At 39.9% G+C, this 24,651-nt stretch overlaps 1 protein-coding gene across 9 annotated transcripts in view; it reads right to left on the bottom strand.

The window, feature by feature from the left end:
- Window positions 1–24,651, bottom strand: part of LOC140730333 (CAP-Gly domain-containing linker protein 4) — a 331,198-nt gene that overhangs the window by 70,026 nt on the left and 236,521 nt on the right. For all 9 annotated transcript variants that reach the window (XM_073050611.1, XM_073050610.1, XM_073050608.1 and 6 more), the window contains one exon: window positions 19,228–19,351. In XM_073050611.1, coding sequence (XP_072906712.1) covers window positions 19,228–19,351 — 124 coding nt within the window. The remainder of the gene's footprint in view (window positions 1–19,227; window positions 19,352–24,651) is intronic.

Here is a 24,651-nt window from a genome sequence, read left to right on the forward strand (position 1 = left end):
TCCTGGGTTCAAGATCTAACCTGGTCCCAACATATTGATGTAGTCAGAAAGAAGGCAAGACAGCGGCTATACTTTATTAGGAGTCTGAAGCGATTTTGCATGTCAACAAAAACACTCAAAAACTTCTATAGTTGTACCATGGAGAGCATTCTGACCGGCTGCATCACTGTCTGGTATGGAGGGGTTATAGCACAGGACCAAAAGAAGCTGCAGAAGGTTGTAAATCTTGTCAGCTCCATCTTGGGCACTAGCCCACAAAGTACCCAGGACATCTTTAGGGAGCGGTGTCTCAGAAAGGCAGCATCCATTATTAAAGACCTCCAGGGCATGCCCTTTTCTCACTGTTACCATCAGGTAGGAAATACAGAAGCCTGAAGGCACACACTCAGCAATTCAGGAACAGCTTCTTCCTCTCTGCCATCCAGTTCCTAGACTTTGAATCTTTGGACACTACCTCACTTTTTATAATATACATTATTTCTGTTTTTGCGCATTTTTAATAATCTATTCAATATATGTAATTGATTTACTTGTTTATTTATTTTTGTGTTTTATTTTTTATTATTTTTTCTCTCTCTGCCTGATTATGCATTGCAGTGAACTGCTGCTGCTAAGTTAACAAATTTCACGTCACATGCCGGTGATAATAAACCTGATTCTGATTTTGACATTACTTTATGTAATAACATTTCATTTGGCATCTTATCAATTGTCTTTCAGGAAAATTCAGGAATACTACATCCATTGGTTCCTCCTCCTAGATACCTCCTCAAAAACTCCCTTATACCTTTCATCAAAACTACGTTGTCTCTACCAAATTACATGATTACTTTCTAAGTGGCTTATTACATTTGAATTGTATATTACCCAATAACATGTCCAGCCAACTAATCAATAACTTCCTATTTTCTCTCTTTTTCACCTGTCTTGAGGGACAGCATCACATTTGCTATTGTACAATCATCTATGACTATTCCAGAATATAGGGATTTTTGGAAGATCATCACAAAGGCATCCATTATCTATACACTAACTCTTAGAGAGATTAGATTGCAGGCTGCAAGGCAGAAATTTGTTGATTATTGTTCTCCTTATTTTTGTCCATCACTTCTCTCACGTGATTAATCACAACACATCTTTAGCATTAGACAGAAATAAAGTGTGCAATCTTAAAGGCAGATTTTTCATTTTAATTGCACCTAGTTTCCTGATGCAATGAAAATATATAATGAAGTATAATACTTGGCAAGCTACTTACATTTGATTTCCAATGTCCAAACCTGGCAGAATCTCTTGGAGGCACAAAGACAAATACCAGGATTTTCAAGAGTGAAAAAGTTTAAGGTAGATTTCTTTGCAAGGTTTAGTAAATTTTGATTTTAGAATTAAACTTAGTTTGAAGCATTTATAGTTTCTTTCATTGTATTAATTAGTGATCAGAAAAATTGCCTTGCAGGGAAGGTTCAGAGTTAATTTGGTGGTGACTAAAATAGTTAGGAGGAAATTACAGTCATCTGGGGCTGTCTCTGACCTTCGGAATTATTATGAGTAGCAAGTCCCTGGTAAAAAAAAGGTAATATTCCAGCTATTAATTACCATAACAAGAACAGTTTAATCAATTGTTTATAATTTAGAACATCCACTGGGCCAGATTCAGAGCAGTCAATGTCTTTCAAAGGAGATTGATGATCAAGTACAACAAAGAGGACACAAAAAGCATTCCTGAAAAAATGAGAGTTATTGGTCATTGATTAATAGCAAGGTGATCAGAGTGGACAAGAATATGTAATCATAGCAAGGTGAGCCAAAGATGACTTTGTGGCTAGAAAATTAGAAAGATCAAAACTTTGAGACTGACCAAATTTACCTATATATGGGGAGGGAGAGAGTTTCATAGATCAAACTAATACACTTAAGGCTTACAATGAGAGTAGGCTGCCTAGAGATCAGTGGGGATTCTGAATCATCAGTTTGGAAAACAGTTCACCATGGGGGGTGGATAGGTGGGCTTTGGGAGGATACATACCTGGTTGGGAAGACTGCTATTGAGGAAATGACAGTTAGTGGGTTTGTGCTGTTCTTGATAAGGGGTTCAGTACTGAGGTCTGGATCAGTACTGGAAATGGAAATAGGCAGGAAAATTATGTGGATGGTCAGCGCTGGGCTTGGTTGAGGGCGAAAACGTCAGAGAGAGGAGGGGCGGGAAGCTCTTTGGGCAGTGGTGGTGGGGAGGGCAGGGGAAAGAGGAGCGTTTATCATCAGACACTAGGCAACGAGCAGAGAAGAGGGGTGGTGGTGCTTTCGCACTGTGTTGTCTTACACAGGCAGCGGCAGATCGAGAGGTTGTTCTGTTGCAAAGTAGACGGAGGGAAAGGCAGTAAGTTGCTGCTGCTGCTGTCGCTGAGCAACACTTGGCCAGCCCTTGCAAGATGGGGAATCCGCTAATGCCTTGAAATAAAAGGAAGCATGGCTCAGTTTCCAACAGCTTTTGCGGGGGGCCTGGATATCTGTGCCACTACAGTAGAAGAAAGAGCTAAGCATGACCAGCAGTTTCTTAGCATTAAACCAACTGGTGGAATGATTACTGGTGATCAGACACAAAATTTCTTTCTTCAGTCTGGATTGGCTCCGCCTGTTCTTGCACAGATATGGATCTGGCTGACAGAATAATGACCGGAAGATGGATCAAATAGAGTTCTCTGTAGCCATGAAATTGATCAAGCTAAAACTACAGGGTCATCAGCTTTCCTAGTCACTGCCTCCCATCATGAAACAAGCACCAGTGGCTGTTCCAACAACACCAGCATTTGGTATAGCCAGTGTTCTAGCTTTGTCCTCCATGGGTTTAGTAGCACCTTTGTCAATGGTGCCCATGCCAGCTGTGGGGATATCACCACCACTGGTATCTTCTGTTCTGTTCTTCTGTATAATCTTATCATATGATGGAGAAATTTCAAGGTAGTTATTTTTTGCTCATGTATGTTTCATTTGAAGAAAAGGATGTTTAGTCACTAACCATTAAAAATTATGCATTCTTGCCAAAAAACAGCAATAAATGTATTTACTTATTTAGAGATGCAGCATGATAACAGGCCATTCTGGCCCAATGAGTTCTCGCCACCCAATTACACATATGTGACCAATTAACCTACTAACCCCTACGTCTTTGGACAGTGGGAGGAAACTGGAGGACCCGGAGGAAATCCATGCCGTCACTGGGAGAACACAGAAACTCCTTTCAGCCAACAGTAGTGATTTAACTCCAGTCCCTGGCAGTGTAATAGCATTACCCTAACACCACATTAGGACCACATCATGGTCAGTATTAAATTTTTCAGCCTTAACATTACACACCTGTGAATGTAGTGTTTACATCCTTCATTTACTAATGTGAAATTTATATTTTATGTTATCTAGAGCAGTAACCAGTTATAAATAATCAATTTAATACACTTGCTAAAATAGCAAACACTATATTTAATGGGATTGTGTTAACTATTCTTCCATTAATATTTTGATTGTAATGTGCCAAGTACCCGTAATATTTTCATCATAAGTCTGGCTGTGATGAGACAGCTTATAATTGTGACAAATGGTATCGGGTAAGTTACCAATAAGGAATAGCACTGGTTACCCAACATCGCTATTTTTCCCAGACATATACAATGGATTCCGGTAATTGTGCAATCGGTTAATGAGGGCAGCCATTTATTTGGGACAACTCTTAAAGAACAAAAAAATAAATTGAGAAAATAGTGTGGATTCACTTTGTTTATTTGGGACACTATTCTACTTAATTAGGCTAGAAGAATAGTTTCTAACTAGCGTCAGTTACATGCACTTGCGTGGCCATTAGACACTAAACCTTGTCTAGAGTGATCGGATTTTAAATACCGCCAGTTGTATGTGCTTGTGTTCAAAAAGCAGTGATTTTTGTCACTGATAGTTGGCAAAAAATAAACAGTAAGATGATTTTTAACTGTTTTGCTAACCGTGGTTTCAAATCTTTAGTCTTAACAGATGCCAGAAATGGCCAAGAGTAAAAATGACATGATTTCACTACTTCAGCAAGTTAGGAATTACAAAGAATTTGAAGGTATCAACAATCATCTTGAATGCTACGATTAAAATATAAGATTTGGATGATGCAATCATCTAAAGGATTGCATGAAGCCAGTTCATTATCTGCACTAGGAGTCTGCGCTGAATTTGTTCATTTACAGTCAATCACAGCAGATGAATTCCTCCATTGATAACTATTAGGAACTAATAACAGAAACTCTGCAGATGCTGGAAATCCAAGTGATGGAGGAACTCAGCAGGCCAGGGACCCAATATCGGAAAAAGTACAGTTGACTTTTTGGGCTGTTGAAGAAGGCGGTGGGAATTGGTGAAGGAGAAGGGCATTTCCTAGTGGCCACCCATTTTAATTGCACTTCCCATTCCCATTCCAATATGTCAATCCATGGCCTTTTCTACTGTTGTGATGAGGCCACACACAGGTTGGAAGAACAACACGTTGTATTCCATCTGAGTAGCCTCCAATCAGATGGCATAAACATCGATTTCTCGAACTTCCAGTAATTCCCCTCCCCAACCACCTTCACCATTCCCTATCCCCTTTACCGACTCTCACCTTATCTCTTTACCTGCTCATCGCCTCCCTCCGGTGATCCTCCCCACTTTTCTTTCTTCCATGGCTTTCTGTTCTCCCCTATTGGACTCTTTTTTCTCCAGCCCTGTATCTCTTTCACCAGTCAACTTCCCAGCTCTTTATCTCTCCCCTTGCAATTTCACCTATCACCTTGTGTTTCTTTCTCCCCTCCCCCACTTTTTATATCTACTTCTCATCTTTTTTCCTCCAGTCCTGCCAAAGGGTCTCAGCCCAAAACATGAACTGTATTTTTATCCATATATGCTGCCTGGCCTGCTGAGTTACTCCAGCATTTTGTGTGTGTTTATTAGGAATTAATACACAGTTTTATAGTACTATAGAGGTATTGATAGTGTTCTAAGTTGTTCTGTATTTCATTCAGATACATATTTCTTTACTTAGTTAAACGTGGGCTTGTCTTCTTTATACTTTTAACTATTTCCATGAAACTTGAGCTAATTGGGGCCGCCGCTTAATTGAGCCAAAATGTACTGATCCTGACATGTCCCAATTAACTGGAATCCACTGTAATTACTAAAGAGAACAAATGCATCCTTGCACAAAATGACATCTGCTACACTGGAAGATTTGCAACACATCAGGGTCATAAGGCAATCCATGTGTTGACTGATGGATGGATCACTGCTTAATGAGGTCACAGCAGCCGTTCATTATTTATCTACACCACTGCAGAAACAGATTAAAGCCCATAACCCTACCCAATGACAAGCAATTGAAAGACCCAAGCATTTCTCTCGAAATATGCAGCAACATAATTAAAGCAATAACTTTGCTGCCCTACAAAATTGAATGGAAAATCTTTAAAGATACTGCAGAAAGGGTCAAGAGAATCCAGCATAAACAAGACTAAGATGAAAAGTGTAAAGATGCTGGCTATGTTCTTTATATTTTATGCTGTTTCATTTGATTGAAAATAATTTCTAGGAAAGGAAAATGAATTGAAGGCTATTTTTTTCTTAAATTCTACCAACATTTTGGCCATTTTTTTACATTACTATTTACTTGATACTAAGTTAATCAAGATTAGCTTTCACATCCTGAGCACTTGATAGGTTGAGGATGGTTCAAACCATCTCATTGATCTCACTTTCTTTCACTCTGATCTAGAAAATGAACTTTATAATACAAAAATGTGTTGTCAAATACTTCAATTGCTTATCTGGAAATAAACTACTGAAATGCTTTGCTTTTTCACTTTTCACCATTTTAACCTTAATTGAAAAACTGATGAATAAAAATAACTTCTATAACCCCTTCTTTGCAGGACAGACTAGAGGAGCACAATAAATAAACCTGAATAATTCAAAATCTTGACAGAAAATGTTGTAAAATATCTGCACATAGATAGACAAAGTGAAGAAGTGTCAGCCACATCTCTGCTAGAAGCACTCTGGAAACAAAGTTGTAGGTTTAACCTCTGTTCTATAGACCTGAGGTTAAGATCCAGTTTGATACAACTGTGCAATACTGAGAAAATGCAGCACTATTGGAGGTGCCACTTTATGGATGAGATGTCACACCAAAGTCTTGTTTTCCTTCTCAGGATGGATGTTCATTATCCATAAAACCATAAGACATAGGAACAGAATTAGGCTATTTAGCCCATCGAGTCTGTTCTGTTATTTCTTCATGGGTGATCCACTATCCTCTCAACCCCATTCTCCTGCCTTCTCCCCATAGCTTTTCATACCATGACTAATCAAGAACCTACCAACTTCCATCTTAAATGTACTCAATGACATGGCCTCGACAGCTGCCAGTGGCAATGAATTCCACAGATTCACCACCTTCTGGCTAAAGAAATTTTCTCCTCATGCCCATTCTAAAGCAATGTCAGTCCTTTCTGAGTCTATGCACACTGGCCCAAGACTCCCTAACATCCTCTTCACAACCATTCTATCCAGGTTGTTCAATAGATATCAATGAGATTCCCCCTCCTCATTCTTCTAAATTTCAGTGAGTAAAGACCCACGGCCATCAATCACTCCTTGTACAATAAGCCTTTCATTCTCAGGATCATTCTCATGAACGTCCTCTGAATACTCTCCAATGTCAATACATTTTTTTTTAAATACTGGGCTCAAAATTGCTCACAATACTCATGTCCTTGCTTTTATATTCTGTTCCTCTCAAAATGAATGCTAACATTACATTTGTCTTCCTCACCACCAATTCAACTTGCAAATTAACCTTCAGGAATCTGCACAAGGAGATTCAAGTTCCATTTCACCTTTAGTTCCTTCTTCCAAAGTACATGACTATATACTTCCCGACACTGGATTCCATTTGCCACTTCTTTACCCATCCTCCTAATCTGTCAAGTCTTCTTGCAGCTTCCCTGCTATCTCAACTCTAACTGTGCCTCCACCTATCTTCAAATTTTCCACAAACTTGGCCACGAAGTCATCAATTCCATAATGCAAATTATTGGCATACTATGCAAAAAGAAGCAGTCCCAGCACTATGAGTCATAGGTCTCCAGCCAGAATAAGTCCCATTGACAACTATCCACTGTTGTCTATGAGCAAGCCAATTCTGAATCTAATTCACTGTGGCTTCCACTTATGTTAATCTTTTGTTTGAACCTTCAGAAATCCATATAAACAATAGCCACAGCTCTACCTTCATCAATCCCCTTCAACACCTTCTTGAAAAACTCAATAAGTTAGTGAGGGACAACTTGCCTAAACAGGATGTTTCTGTAGAACAATGTGGCCATGCTATATCAGCATCAGAAAGTGTGGTGTCATTTGTGGGCTGCTTGCAGCACATCTTTGAGTGTGCTAGATAGTAATGCAAATGATGCATCTCACTGTAAGTTTCAACGTACATCTGATAAATAAATCTAAATCTGAGTCTGACAAAGCCAAGCTGACTGTCCCTAAATTGGCTATGGATTTCCAAATGCTCATAAATTCTATACCTAAGAATCCTCTCCAGTACTTCCCCTACCATAGTCATGAGACTCAACGGTGTGTAATTTTCAGGATTATCCCTATTTCCCTTCTTGAATAATGGAACAAAACTAGCTACTCACCAGTCCTCTAGAACCTTGCCAGTGGCTAGAGAGGACATCATGATATTGCTCAAGGCCTCAGCAATCTTATGGCTTGTCTCTCTCAGTAGCCTGGAGTATCTTCCATAATGGTCTGGGGACTTATCCATCTTAATGTTAATTAAAAGACCCAGGATTACCTCCTTTCGTTACCTCAAATGTTCCCACCAATTCAGCATGCTCCACATTAATCCTCCTATCCTCCATGTCTTTTGAGGCCAAGTCATAGGGTATATTTAAAGCAGAGTTTGATAAGTTCTCGATTAGTAAGGGTTACAAGGAAAAGGCATGAGGATAGGGTTGAGAGGGATAATAAATCAGCCGTGATCAAATTGTGGAGCAATGCTCTAATTCTACTGCTATGGTTTTGGTCTTTTCCTCAGTCAATATTGATGCAAATACTGATTATGCAGCTCTATAAAGCACATTTCCAGTGTTGTGTTCAGTTCTGGTTGTCATAGAAAGGATGTAGAAGGTTCAGAGATGGTGCAGAGGAGATTTACCAGGATGTTACCCTGATTAGAGAGCATGTCATTTCTCCTTCAAGTCCCCACTCTCCCTCTCCTCAAGACTCCAGTCACCCTGCTTCATCTCCTAGGGGCAACTCTTCTTCTTCATCCTCTCCTCCCCTCCTCCCATAAACCTACTCCAATCTTATTTTTCTTAAGTCTAGACCACTTAAAATTTCAGTTCCACCACCACCACAAGCACATGTTCTCAATCCATTAAGTCAGACATCTACCTCTAGCATTTCAAAGCAGTATCCCCTCTACCACCTGTAAATAGAGTGCTCAGTTCTTCACCTCCACATACTTCCATCCTCTGACAGCAGTTGTTCACCATGAATCAACGTTTCAAGCAACAGCCAATGTTGGGCTTTGCTGGAAAGGCAGGAAAAAAAATCTGATTAAAGTTAACATGGTCTCACATCTTTATCTCCCAGCTCCAAATTAACAGCAACAGCCTCATTTTTTCTCACCGTTTCCTCTGACACTAATGAGTTGGTATTTCAGACAGCAAAGAGCAACTGAGCATTTACGCAATTAAATAATTGCTGAAGCAAGTCAAAAATGTGAACCAATGCAGTTTCTGAAGGAATCAAGTTCCATTCTTCCATAATTCAGTGTTAAGTGCTCACCTCGTTTAAAAATAAAATTGGTGTATTGTGCTTTTACAATCAGGGTTATGAAATCAAACCTTTTTGATGTGTTATTTTACTTGGAAACTGGCTCCATCAAAATTGAGGAGAAAATCACCAGACGATTTTGTTCTTTTCCCTTGGCAGTTATGTACCTTTGTTGGGAAGGCTGCCTTCAACCAGAGCACTCCCAAAATAAACCAGTACTTTAGTCAGCAATATTTCCTGTCATCCTAACTCAATTTATTTATTCAACAGGAAGACTCTTCTCATGCCTTGACTCTATCAGCTGCATAAACTGAGAACATATGTAGATACATAACAAGTGTTATATGGTTATGTACATAACTAGTTATATATGAATATATAATGAATGGATTTGGCAATCCATAATGATAATGAAGGACCAGAAAATCAATTCCGTAAATAATGATGGTCAAAGGAGGAAGGAGTCATTAAAATCACATGCACATACAAAATACTGGCCTCTTTTCAAGTTCTCTAGATATATTAGGAATCTATGTATCTAAGTGTGTGTGTGTATATATATATATATATACACACACACACAAACTACAGCTAGACTATTCCTTGTATTGGGTATTGCAACCTAGAAAGAATATATTGTTTTTTTTTAATGGAGGGTGGAGTTGGTTTACCAAAATGATGCTTGTACTCCATGAAGCAAATAACAAATTAGTACTTAAGAAGACTAGGTTGCATTCCCTGAAATCTAGGCTAAAGATTAATATGAACTGATGCAGTAAGTATCTCAATCAGCATACCAAGACAAAGAACTATGGTCTAAAACTTAAAACTAAGTTTCAATTGGTGACGAAAGTTTCAAACTTTCTTCCATAAATGACAATTATTGCTAAGTCAATTGTCCATAACAAATCTGGGACTGACAGAATTTTTCTTAAGGCAAGGTGTTAAGGGATATGCTTCAGTGGTAGGTATTTGCTGTTTGATAACAGATAACAGTTAAATTTCAGCATGAAAACCAGGAGCTAAATGGACAAAAAGGCTGTGATCCTGTTAGCAGAAGTACATCGTTAATCATGAAACATAAAGTGAGATATACACTGTTCAGCAAGTGCTTTCAGAATGTCCAGTTGTGCAATACAAATAATAACTACACATTTGCAAGCATGAAACTGCAGAACAGAAACCCAAAGGATACCAAGTGACTTAGAATAAGCATGCTGGAAATACTCGTTTCATTTCAGATCTCAGGTGACTAAAGCATTTTGCTTTTGGATTTTTCACAATTTTGTAATTATTGTTAGTGCTAAAAGTAAGATACTGACATGGCTCAACATTCCAATAATTTGTATATTTGTTCTGTTGCTCTAAGCTATTTGTTGTCATTTTTCTATGCTATTCAAAAATGACAAGACATGTCAGTATTGTTTTGATTAAGCAACAATTTCATGATACAAACTGTTTTCCTAAGCATGCTATAAACTGGGTTTTTTTATTTGCAGCATTAAGGCCAAATATTTGAACATCAGATAATTTATGCTTTCAGATTATGCACTAGCAGTAAGTATCTCAAATCACTTATCCACTTGACAACTACCTACCACTCCCAGATCCAAACCCTTAACTTTTTACCTAGAGCATAGAATAGCACAGCACAGTACAGGCCTTTCAGCCCACAATGTTGTGCCGACCCTCAAACCCTGCCTCCCATATAACCACCCCACCACCTTAAATTCCTCCATATACTTGTCTAGTAGTCTCTTAAATTTCACTAATGTATCTGCCTCCACCACTGACTCAGGCAGTGCATTCCACGCACCAACCATTCTCTGAGTAAAAAACCTTCCTCTAATATCCCCCTTGAACTTCCCACCACTTACCTTAAAGTCATGTCCTCTTGTATTGAACAGTGGTGCCCTGGTGAAGAGGCACTGGCTGTCCACTCTATCTTAATGTCCTCTTAATATCTTGTATACCTCCATCATGTCTCCTCTCATCCTCCTCTCCAGAGAATAAAGCCCTAGCTCCCTTAATCTCTGATCATAATGCATACGCTCTAAACCAGGCAGCATCCTGGTAAATCTCCTCTGTACCCTTTACAATGCTTCCACATCCTTCCTATAGTGAGGCGACCAGAACTGGACACAGTACTCCCAAGTGTGGCCTAACCACAATTTTATAGAGCTGCATCATTACCCCGCGACTCTTAAACTCTATCCCTGGACTTATGAAAGCTAACACCCCATAAGCTTTCTTAACTACCCGATCTACCTGTGAGGCAACTTTCAGGGCTCTGTCCACACTACCAAGTATCCTGCCATTTACTTTGTACTCTGCCTTGGAGTTTGTCCTTCCAAAGTGTACCACCTCACACTTCTCCGGGTTGAAGTCCATCTGCCACTTCTCAGCCCACTTCTGCATCCTATCAATGTCTCTCTGCAATCTTCGACAATCCTCTACACTAAATACAACACCACCAACTTTTGTGTCATCCGCAAACTTGCCAATCCACCCTTCTACCCCCATCATCCAGGTTGTAAATAAAAATTACGAAAAGCAGAGGTCCCAGAACCGATCCTTGTGGGACAGAACTAGTCACAACCCTCAATTCTGAATGTACTCCCTCCACCACAACCCTCTGCTCTCTGCAGGCAAGCCAATTCTGAATCCATCTGGCCAAACTTCCCTGGATTACATGCCTTCTGACTTTCTAAATAAGCCTATCGTGTGGAACCTTATCAATTGCCTTACTAAAATCCATGTAGATCACATCCACTGCACTACCCTCATCTATATGCTTGGTCACCTCCTCAAAGAACTCTATCAAGCTTGTTAGACATGATCTGCCCTTCACAAAGTCATGCTGACTGTCCCTGATCAGACCATGATTATCTAAATACCTATAGATCCTATCTCTAAGAATCTTTCCCACCACAGATGTAAGGCTCACTGGTCTATAACTACCCAGACTATCCCTAACAAGGGGACAACATTCACCTCCCTCCAATCCTCCGGTACCATCCCCGTGGACAACAAGGACATAAGGATCCTAGCCTGAGGCTCAGCAATCTCTTCCCTCGCCTCGTGGATCAGCCTGAGGAATATTCTGTCAGCTCCCGGGGACTAATCCATACTAATGTATTTTAGCAACTTCAAAACCTCCTCTCCCTTAATATCAACATGCTCCAAAAGTTCAACCTCACTCATATTGTCCTCACCGTCATCAAGTTCCCTCTCATTGGTGAATACCAAAGATTGAGGACCTCGCTCACTTCCACAGCCTTCAGGCACATCTTCCCACTTTTATTTCTAATCGGTCCTACCTTCACTCCTATCATCCTTTTGTTCTTCACATAATTGACGAATACCTTGGGGTTTTCCTTTACCTGACTCGCCAAGGCCTTCTCATGCTCCCTTCTTGCTCTCCTCAGCCCCTTCTTAAGCTCCTTTCTTGCTACCCTATATTCCTCAATAGCCACATCTGATCCTTGCTTCCTAAACCTCATGTATGCTGCCTTCTTCCACCTGACTAGATTTTCCACCTCACTTGTTACCCATGGTTCCTTCACCCTACCATTCTTTATCTTTCTCACTGGGACAAATTTATCCCTAACATCCTGCAAGAGATCCCTAAACATTGACCACATGTCCATAGTACATTTCCCTGCAAAAACATCATCCCAATTCACACCTGCAAGTTCTAGCCTTATAGCCTCATAATTTGCCCTTCCCCAATTAAAAATTTTCCTGTCCTCTCTGATTCTATACTTTTCCATGATAATGCTAAAGGCAAGGGAGCAGTGGTCACTGTGCCCCAGATACTCACCCACTGAGAGATCTGCGACCTGACCCGGTTTGTTACCTAATACTAGATCTAGTATGGCCTGTCAACATATAGTGACAGGAATCTGTCCTGGACACACTTAACAAACTCTGCCCTGTCTAAACCATTGGAACTAATCAGGTGCCAATCATTATTAGGGAAGTTAAAGTCACCCATGATAACAACCCTGTTATTCTTGCACTTTTCCAAAATCTGCCTCCCAATCTGCTCCTCGGTATCTCTGCTGCTACCAGGGGGCCTATATAATACTCCAAGCAGAGTAACTGCTCCCTTCCTGTTCCTGACTTCCACCCATACTGACTTAAGAGGATCCTGCTACATTACCCACCCTTTCTGTAGCAGTAATAGTATCCCTGACCTGTAATGCCACCCCTTCTCCCCTTCCCCCCCCCCTATCCCTTTTAAAACATTGAAATCCAGGAATATTGAGAATCTATTCCTGCCCTGGTGCCAGCCAAGTCTCTGTAATGGCCACTACATCTTAATTCCATGTATCCAAGCTCTCAGTTCATCACCTTTGTTCCTGATGCTTCTTGCATTGAAGTACATGCACTTTAGCCCTTCTACCTTACTACCTTTACACCCTTTATTCTGCTTCTCTTTCCTGAAAGCCTCTTTATATGTTAAATCTGGCTTTACTCCATGCATTATACTTGCAGTTCTTGCATGACCTTTATCCTCCTCCACGTCACTATCTGCTCTAACACTCTATTTCCCCTCCCCCTGCAAATCTAGTTTAAACCCCCCCCCCCGGAGCAGTACTAGCAAATTTTCCGGAAGGATGTTAGTCACCCTCCAGTTCAGGTGCAACCCGTCCCATTGGGACGTCCCACCTTCCCTGCAACAAGGTCCAATTGCCCAGAAACATGAAGCCCTCCCTCCTGCACCATCTCCTTAGCCACATATTTAGCTGCATTATTTTCTTATTTCTAGCCTCACTAGCACATGGCACAGGTAGCAATCCTGAGATTGCAAACCTGGAGGTCCTGTCCTTCAACTTTGCACCTAACTCCCTAAACTCTCTTTGCAGGACCTCCTCCTTCTTCCTATCTACGTCATTAGTCTCTACATGGACGATGACAGGGGTGCTCTGCTCTTCCTGTCTATTCCCCTTCCCTCTCTTGACAGTCACCCAGCTACCTGTCTCCTGACTTTTAGGGGTAACTATCTCACTGAAACTCCTGTCTATTTCTGCCTCTGCCTCCCAAATGATCCAGAGTTCATCCAGCTCCAGCTCCAGTTCCCTAACTCGGTTTGTCAGGAGCTGCAGCTGGATGCACCTTTTGCAGGTGTAGTCATCAGGAACAATTGTGCTCGCCCTGACTTCCTACATACTGCAAATGCAGCACTCGACTGTCTTAACTCTGCCTCCATTACATACTTCTAAGTTAATTAGATTAATTAAAGGAGCTTACACGGCCTTACCCCACTGGGACCAAACACGTCCTCAGCCTCTGCTCGCCGAAGCCTCTTGAGCCAAAGCCTTTTTACTCTGTCTCCCTCCACTCCATCGCCCGCTCCATTAATCTGCTCACTTTTTAAACTCTCCCGCTGTTCTCACAGGCACACCTTCATGCACTTGTGCAGTCATGCCCCGTTCAAACTGCCGAAGAAATTACCTTCCCCTTCTCAATCTGCTTGCTTTTTAAACTCTCCCGCTGTTTTCACAGGCCGACCTTCACACACTTGAGCAGTCATGCCCCGTTCAAACACAATTGTGAAACATAAAACCAGAGGATGGATTGGAGAAAGAAATTATAGAAGAGGCGGAAGCTTACACAAGGATATACTGTAGGAATAAATAGTTTTTTTTCATAAGAAGGGTAATTAGAAAGAGAGTAAAGTAGTATCTGAGGAGAGAAAATCCATGAAAATTCTCACTGAATGTGGGGTGTGAAAAGCACGAAAGGAGAAGGAAATTTGTAATCAATTAGATGAGTTTTTAGAGAGGAAGTAGATGGGAACTTTAGAGAAGATTTGGCACAGAGGCAGAAGCAGCAGAGAAGTGATAGACTATATAGTTTGCTATTGAAACTTCTATTTTGGATGACAATAAAATATTTTAAAATTTCTGCATCTTTCTGCAATATGCTTAAAATTGACTTTTCATAGTCATTCCCAAATTAAAACAGTTTTCATGATAATATGACCAGTTTACTGAACTGCAATGCATTGTTAAGATCTTATAATAAATTAGATGAAATATTTATTGCTTGCAGGTTTTGAAATTTAAATAATTCAATTATAAAGTGTGTTCTGACTTTATTGTCAGATCTCAGTATTCTTGATAATCAGCTCATTGTGCAGTACAAGCTTTTTTTTATTTCTGGTACGATGCACATCAGCAGAAGTACTGCTGTCTGCTAATATTATTTTTCATAATTATTTCACAATGACCTGCAATGTACTTTGGAGACCTATTCACCAGATGTTGAGATAGCTCACTGTGAGAAACAAATGTAGCATCATCTTCCATATCTTCCACAACCAGACAAATCTTTCTTTTACCTCCCTTTCAAAATTTTAAAGGATTATGTCTTTTGTGACTCTGTGGACTGCTCTTCCATCTCCACCTTTCCTTCTCACACACTCTTCCTGTAACCACAGGAAATACAGCATTTGCTCTTTTATCTCACCCCTTCCCACCAACTAAGAAACTGCAGAATCATTTTGGGTGAAACAATAATTCATCTATGCTTCTTTCAATCTACATATTGCATTCAAACTCCCAATATCTCCTCTGTCATGGAGAAACCAAACATAAGACCACAAGACATAAGAGCCAAATTAGGCCATTTAGTCCTTCAAATCTGTTCCATCATTCAATCATGGCTGATTCCTTTTTCCCCTCCACAGCCTCACTCCCTGGCCTCCTCCCTGTAACCTTTGAAGCCATGTCCAATCAAGAAACTATCAAGCTTGGCCTTAAATATGCCCAACGATCTGGCCTCCATAGCTGTCTATGGTAACAAATCCAACAAATTCACCACTCTCTGGTTGAAGAAATTTCTCTGCATCTCTGTTTTGAAAGGGTGCTCCTCTATCCTGAGGCTGTGCCCTCTTGTCCTACACTCCACCAGCATGGAAAACATCCTTTCTATATCTACTCTGTCTAGGCCTTTCAACATTCGAAAGGTTTCAATCAGATCCCCCCTCATTGTTCTAAATTCCAAGGAAGACAGATCCAGAGCTCTCAAATGTTCTTTGTATGATAACCCTTTCATTCCTGGAATCATCCTTGTGAACCTCCTCTGGACCCTCTCCAATGCCAGCACATCTTTTCTAAGATGAGGGGCCCAAAACTGTTCACAATCTCAAGGTGAGGCCTCAGCATCACATCCTTGCTCTTCTACTCTAGACCTCTTGAAATGAATGCTAACATGGCATTGGCCTTCCTCACCATTGATTCTACATGTAAGTTAACCTTTACGGCGTTCTGCACAAGGACTCCCAAGTCCCAGATATTTGAATTTCTCCCTATTTAGAAAATAGTCTGCACATTTATTTCTACTACCAAAGTGCATGGCCATGCATTTTCCAACACTGTATTTCATTTGCCACTCTCTGGCCTATTCCCCTAATCTGTCCATGTTTTTCTGCAGCCTCCCTGTTTCCTCACACTATCTGACCCTCCACCAATCCTCGTATCATCTGCAAACTTGGCAACAAAGCCATCTATTCCATTATCTAAATCATTGATATATTGCATAAAATGAAGTGGTCCCAACACTGACCCTTGCGGAACACCACTAAGTCACTGGCAGCCATCCAGAAAAGGATCCTTTTATTCCCACTCTCTGCCTCCGACCAATTAACCAATACTTTAACCATGCCAGTAACTTTCTTGTAATACCATGGGCTCTTAACTTGGTAAGCATCCTCATGTGTTGCACTTTGTCAAAAGCCTTTGGACTGTATATTTGACAGTCCAAATATACAGCATCCACTGCATCCCCTTTATCTATCCTATTTTAAATCTCCTCAAAGACTTCCAACAGGTTTGTCAGGCAAGCTTTTCCCTTAAGGAAACCATACAGACTTTGTCCTATCTTATGCTTGTCACCAAGTACTCCATCACCTCATCCTTAACAATTGACTCCAACACCTTACCAACCACTGATGTCAGGATAACCAGTCTATAGTTTTCTTTCAGCTGCCTTCCTCCTTTCTTAAAGAGTGGAGTGATATTTCCAATTTTCCAGTCCTTCAGCACCATGCCCGAGTCTGATGATTTTTGAATTATCATTACTAATGCCTCCACAATCTCTACCACTACCTCTATCAGAACCTTAGGGTGCAGTTCATTTGGTCCGGCTGACTTATGTACCCTTAGGTCTTTCAGCTTTTTGAGCACCTTCTCCCCCTTGTAATAATAATTGCACTCACTTCTTTTCCCTCACACTCTTCAACATCTGGTGCCAGTGTCTTCAACAGTGAAGACTGATGCAAAATACTCATTTAGTTCATCTGCCATCTCCTTGTCCCCTGCTATTATTTCTCTGGCCTCAGTTTCTAGCAGTCCTATATCCACTCTCATCTCTGTTTTATTTTTTACAAACTTGAAAAAGCTTTTACTATCCAATTTGATATCGCTTGCTAGCTTGCATTCATAATTCATCTTTTTCCTCCTAATGATTTTTTTAGTTCCTCTCTGTAGGTTTTTAAAAGCTTTCCAATCTTCTGTCTTCCTGTTAATTTTTGCTTTGTTGTATGCCCTTCGCTTTTACATTAGCTTTGATTTCCCTTGTCAGCCACAGTTGTACTATTTTACTATTGAGTATTTTTTTTTTTGCTTTTGAAATACATTTATCCAGTACCTTCCTCATTTTTCCCAGACACTCATGCCATTGATGGCTGCTGTCATCCCTGCCAGCATTTCCTTCCAATTTACTTTGTCCAACTCCTCTCTCCTACCACTACAATTTCTTTACTCAACTGAAATACTCCTACTTTACTTTCTCCCTATCAAATTTCAAATGAACTGAATCATATTGTAATCACTGACTCCTACGGGTTCTTTTACCTTAAGCTCCCTAATCACCTCTGGCTCATTACATAACCACCAATCTAGTATAGCTGATTCTCTAGTAGGGTCAATGACAAACTGCTCTAAAAAGCCATCTCGTACGCATTCAACAACCTCACTCTCTTGAGATCCATTTCCAATCTGATTTTCCAAATTGACCTACTTGTTGAAATCTCCCGTGACTATAACATTATCCTTTTGACACACCTTTTCTATTTCACATTGTAATCTATGGTCCACATCCCAGCTACTGCTGGGAGGTCTGTATATATCTATCATCAGGGTCCTTTTCCCTTTGCAGTTTCTTAACTCAACCCACAAGGATTCAATATCTTCTGATCCTATGTCACATCTTTCTACTGATTCGATGCGGCACTAAGCCAAAATATTCTATTCAACCTGTGGTGACTTCCTGACATTTCCATTGCCTCTCCCTTTCATTTTTCATCCACTTCCACTCTATTATATCTGCAGCTTCTCTGTTACAGCCTACACTGTGCCAATGGGGCCAGATACAAGCTGAAGGGATTGAGCCTCATCTTCCAGCACATAGCAGGTGTTAACACTCAACATATTTCAGATTGCTGAACCCACTGACAGTACTGCCTGACTCACTGAGTTCCTTCAGAAATTTGATTATTATTCCAGATTCCAGCATCTGCAGTCTCTTGTGCAGACAACTTCAGATAAGTTGCTTGTTTTGTCTATGTCAAAACTGGCCAGTTCTGTTTCTAAGATTAATAATAATTTCATTTACACCCATTTTCTCTCTCTGCAGAATGCCAGAATGCTGTCAGTTGTACCAAGATAGTCAGATTATGAATTTGTACACTATATATCTGTGTGTGTGTGTGTGTGTGTGTGTGTATATATATATATATAATATATTAACTGAGGGTGTTGGTGCGTGGCCAAGTGGTTAAGGTGTTCGTCTAGTGATCCGAACATCGCTCGTTCGAGCCTTGGCTGAGGCGGCATGAGTGTCCTTGAGCAAGGCACTTAACCACACATTGCTTAGCGCCAACACCAGTGCCAAGCTGTATGGGTCCTAATGCTCTTCCCTTGGACAACATCAGTGGCGTGGAGAGGGGAGACTTGCAGCTTGGGCAACTGCCGGTCTTCCATAAAAAAACTTTCCAAGGCAGAAATCCATGGTCTATTGAGACTAATGGAGGCCTACACATTAACTGAGAGAAAGTTCATTAATGATTTACTCTATTATCTTGCATCCACTATGATACTTGTTATCAATTAAATTTCCATAGAAAAATTGTTGATGAGAATGCAAGCAAGAATTATTACATATTTAATTTAGAGAACAATCAAGGGAAGCATGCTATCTTTAATTAAAAAAATAAAGTTGGTGTGGTTTAATTTGTTATTTAGATTTTCTCCACAATTACATGGTAGGTCTTAGAACTGATAACATGAATCAAATTCTCTATTCATTTTGTTTACCTCTATGCTTAAATCATGTCCAGCAGATAGAATTCACGTCCCTTACCTCTGAACTCTTGATGGAGGTGCAAACACCCCATGCTTTGGTTGACAGGTGAAATATTGCACGCCCCCCACAGAGCCATTGTTTCTGCCATTTGGTTTATCCAACTCAATTCCATACCAATAACCTATGAAATGACACAAATAAGAATTGCACAACATTAATAACACAATTTAAGCTACACACCCATCCTGAATCAAATACTCTAGGGTGATATTTGACTGTCATTAAATGGCTGCAATTACTCAATTTTGGGAACCCATTCCAAAACTATACATGTAAGCTGTATAGCTGTAAGACAGATCAGATGAGTTTTCAATTACCCTTAATGGCTGTCTAAAACAGTAAGGTCTTTTTATTAATGGGGGTGGTTGATGCCTGTTTTACACCAAGCAAGGAAACAGAATAGTGATGAATGGGTTAGAAGCCAGAGTCGATCTCTATAACACTTGCAAATGTAAAATAAAACTATTGTGGAGTCAAGCCAGCAACACCATAATGTCTAATTCACACTATTCAGAATTCAGAATCAGAATCAGGTTTATTAACACTGGCATGTGACTTGAAATTTGTTAACTTAGCAGCAGCAGTTCAATGCAATACATAATCTAGCAGAGACAGAAAGAAATAACAAATAAAATATAATAATAAATAACAAGTATGTTTGTAAATCAATTATGTATATTATATAGATTATTAAAAATGTGCAAAAACAAAAATACTGTATATTAAAAAAGTGAGGTAGTGTCCAAAGCTTCAAAGATGGCAGAGGAGAAGAAGCTGTTCCTATCATCATCATACCATTCATTGTACCCTTCCCTGACCTCTAAGTTTAAATTTTGGGCCTCAGCTGGCATGGCAAATGTTGTGATAATACTCATTTTGCTATCTCTAAAGCTGTCACCGTTTTAATATTTTTCCAAGACACCTGACGATCTGGACTCCTCTAACTTGCATGTTTTAAATTTCCTGAATTCAATTACAACATCTTCAACTACAAAGGTTCCAAACTCTGGAATTCCCTTTCTACACCTTTAGAGTTATCTCTCAATTCTCCTTTAAGGCTCTATACAATCTACCTCTTTGATTAAGTTTTTAGTGGTCTAATAAATCGTTCTGGTTAAATATCAATTTTTTATTATTCTTTATGTGAAGGGGCTTGCAGTGTTTTCCATATTAAAGATGGCATGGAAACCCAAGTTGTGTTTTTGTTTCCATACAAATGATTATTCTTGGAGTTTTTTCCGTATTTTGAGGATTCTAATGATTCTCTATTTATCAGTATTCATCTCTACTGATATTAGAAAGCAAATATAATGTTGCTGTTTTTACTTAATTTTTGTGCTTAAAGAAAATATCCAGCCCCTATATACCATGGCATTTAAATAGTAGAAAGGTAACATTAACCACAAATATATTCCTGTATTTTCTTAATTTCTATATTACTAAATATAATTAAAATGATCATAATACTATTAAGTATCTGTGAAGATTGGCTAAACACAGTGTATTCCTCACTGGGAGACATAGACTTTGCAGATCAGAAATAACCTTGCACTCAATGGCAGTAAGACCAAAGAATTGCTTGTGAACTTCATGAAAGGTAAAATAAGGGAACACACACCAGTCCACATCGAGGGATGAAAAGTGAAAAGGGTGAACAGTTTCAAGTTTCTGGGTGTCAACAGACTAAAAGAATGGGCATAGAAGTGGCCAGTGGAATACAGTGTAGAGAAGTATACTGTCAAACACTTTAGATGAAGGAATAAAGGCATAGACTATTTTCTGAACAGGGAGAAAATACGAAAATCAGCAGGTCAGGAGTCCATGTGCAGGATTCCCTAAAGGTTAACTTGCAGATTGAAGCAGTGATAAGGAAGGTAAATTCAATGTTAGCAGTCATTTCCAAAGGACAAGTATATAAGAGCAAGGATGTAATGCTGAGGGTTTATAACTTATTGGTCAGACTGCACTTAGAGTATTCTGAGCAGTTTTGGTTCAATTATCTAAAAGATGTGCTGGCATTGGAGAGGGCCCAGAGGAGGTTCACTAGAATGATACCAGGAATGAAAGGGTTAATATATGAGGAGCATTTGATGGCTCTGGGCCTGTACTTCTTGGAATTTAGAAGAAGGAGTCATTCCTCACTCAAAGATTGAGAAACAGCTTCTTCCCGTCTGACATCAGATTTCCAAATGGACATTGAACCCATGAACGCTACCTCACTACTTCTTTTGCACTACTTATTTAACTATATATTTACATACATAAACACATACAGCATATTTGCTGTAACTTACAGTTCTTTATTATTATGTACTGGAATGTACTGCTGCCGCAAATTTCACAACATATGCTGGTGATATTAAATCTGATTCTAATACTACTGATTCTAATGGGGGGAATTTCATCAACATCTATTGAATGTTGAAAGGTCTAGATAGAGTAGATGTGGACAGGATGTTTCCTATATTGGGGGAATCTAGGACAAGTGGGCACAGCCCCAGAATAGAGTGATGTCCATTTAGGGCAAAGATTAGGAGGAATTTCTTTAGCCAGAGAGTGGTAATTCTGTGGAATTCATTGTCACAGGTGGCTGTGATGGCCAGGTCATTGGGTATATTTAACACAGAAAACCTACAGCACAACACAGGCCCTTCAGCCCACAAAGCTGTGCCGAACATATCCTTAACTGAGAAATTACCTAAGGTTACCCATAACCCTCTATTTTTCTGAGCTCCATGTACCTGTCCAGAAGTCTCTTTAAAGACTCTATTGTATCTGCCTCCACCACCATCGCCGGCAGCCCATTCCACGCACTCACCACTCTCTGCGTAAAAAACTTACTCCTGACATCTCTGTACCTACTTCCAAGCACCTTAAAACAGTCCTCTCTGGGTAAAAGCCTCTGACTATCCACACAATCAGTACCTCATAGCATCTTATACACCTCTATCAGTTCACCTCTAATCCTCCGTTGCTCCAAGAAAAAAAGGCAGAGTTCACTCAACCTATTTGCATAAGGCATGCTCCCCAATCCAGGCAACATCATTGTAAATCTCCTCTGCACCCTTTCTATGGTTTCCACATCCTTCCTACAGTGAGCTGACCAAAACTGAGCACAATACTCCAAATGGGGTCTGACCAGGGTCCTATATAGCTTCAACATTACCTCTCAGCTCCTAAACTCAGTCCCACATTTGATGAAGACCAATGCACCGTATGTCTTCTTAACCACAGAGTCTACCTGCGCAGCAGATTTGAGTGTCCTATGGACTCAGACCCCAAGATCCTTCTGATCCTTCATACTGCCAAGAGTCTTACCATTAATACTATATTCCGCCATCCTATTTTACCTACCAAAATGAACCACTTCACACTTATATGGGTTGAACTCCATCTGCCACTTCTCAGCCCAGTTTTGCATCTTATCAATGTCCCACTGTAACCTCTGACAGCCCTCCACACTAACACCTCCAACCTTCGTGTCATCAGCAAATTTACTAATCCATCCCTCCACTTCTTCATCCAGCTCATTTATAAAAATCACGAAGAGTAGGGGTCCCAGAACAGATCCCTGAGGCACTCCACTGGTGAACGACCTCCATGCAGAATATGATCTGTCTACAACCATTCTTTGCCTTCTGTGGGCAAGCCAGTTCTGGATCCACAAAGCAATGTTCCCTTGGATCCCATGTCTCCTTACTTTCTCAGTAAGACTTGCATGGGGTACAGGTTTCCAGGTTGACAGGTTCTTGATTTGCAGGGCATGAACAGTTATGGGGAGACAGCAGGAGAAGAGAGTTGAGAGGGAAAATAAAACAGCCATGATGAAATGACAGATCAGACTCGATGGACGGAATACCTAACTCTGCTTCTATCACTTATGGTCTAAAAGGAGTGATGGTTCTCACTGATAACTAGTGAGAAATAAGCAATAAGACAAATTAGAAACGTTTTGTTCATTGTTGTTTCAAGCATTTACACTTGGGAGATACCAGAAACAGCCAGAAGTGAAAATTAAACAATTTCACTATTTTGACACGTTCATCGGTAGGTCACATCTGGAACTTCCAGTTGGCGGACGATTTCCCTCCATGCTGCTCTGACATATTGGGAAATCATGTTCATGGAAAGTTACAGCAGTGGTTCACCATTGCCTTCTGCCAGGTGAGTCTTCTTTTAAAAAAGAGATCACCAGCTCTTAACCCAGCCCAGATGGAGAGCGTGCAAGGGAGCTGGCCAAATTCGAACTCAGGACCTCTCGCCCCGAAGTCCAGCGCTGATGCCATTACACCACCAGCCGGCTACACATTAGGAACTACAAAAAAATTGAAGGTATCTAAAATCATATTGAATGTAACAATGAAAATTATGATTTGGAGGATGTGACTGTCAAAAGCATTGTATGAAGGCAGTCCATTATCTGCACTAGGTGTCTTCGTTGATTTTGTTCATTTACATTCAATCAAAAGAACGTGACTGCGTACTCTGGATGAATTCTTCCACTGATAACTATTAGTAACTAATACACAGTTTTATAGTACTGTAGTAGTATTGGTAGTGTTCTCATTTGTACTGTTCTTCATTTAAATCCAAAATTTGTTACACAGTTAAATGATAGCTTGTCTTTTTTATATCCTTTTAACTATTTCCATGGAACTTTGGCTAATTGGGGCATCCACTTAATTGGGTCAAAATATATAGGTCCTAATGTATCCTAATTCACCAGAATCCACTGTGGTTGGATTATGTTGTTCTCCGATTTTGGCAATTTACTTGCAAACATTTCCTCACCATGCGAGGAGACAAACAATGCACTGGCAATGTCTCCTCGCATACTGACGAAACATTTGCAAGTATATTGCCAAGATCAGAGAACAACTCAACCCATCCATCAACTACCCAAGCTATACATTTTCTGTATTATATCCAGAATCCACTGTATTTTACACTTATTCTCATGGAAAATTATAATAGTACTCTTTTACTTCTAATGGCTGCCAGAAATTTGTCTTCACTATCAGTTTGACACAGGGAAAAATATTGTGATGAACTTGTCTCATCTAATACTGATCACAGTTTATCAAAGAAAATAAGTTCAGGCCGGAAGAATAGATGGAAAATTAGGTTACTCGCTTTTTTTCTTCTGTAACTAGAATCAAAGACATTCACTTGTATAGCATGCTTACAGACTTCACGATTTTTCAAAGCCAATAAATAACTTATGAAATATAATTATTCCAGTAGTGTGTGGAAAAACAACCAATTTGCACAAATAAATTGGGTTTTTTTGTACTACAGGTTGACCGTCACTAATCCGACACCATTAAGCCCTAAGGAGAGCCGGATTAGTGGAAATGGCAGATTACAGAAGGATCACATTAAGCAATAGCTAACCGCCTCATCATACCTTTAAAATATCAT

This window comes from Hemitrygon akajei, chromosome 7 (assembly GCF_048418815.1).
Source record: "Hemitrygon akajei chromosome 7, sHemAka1.3, whole genome shotgun sequence".
Taxonomy (NCBI): domain Eukaryota; kingdom Metazoa; phylum Chordata; class Chondrichthyes; order Myliobatiformes; family Dasyatidae; genus Hemitrygon; species Hemitrygon akajei.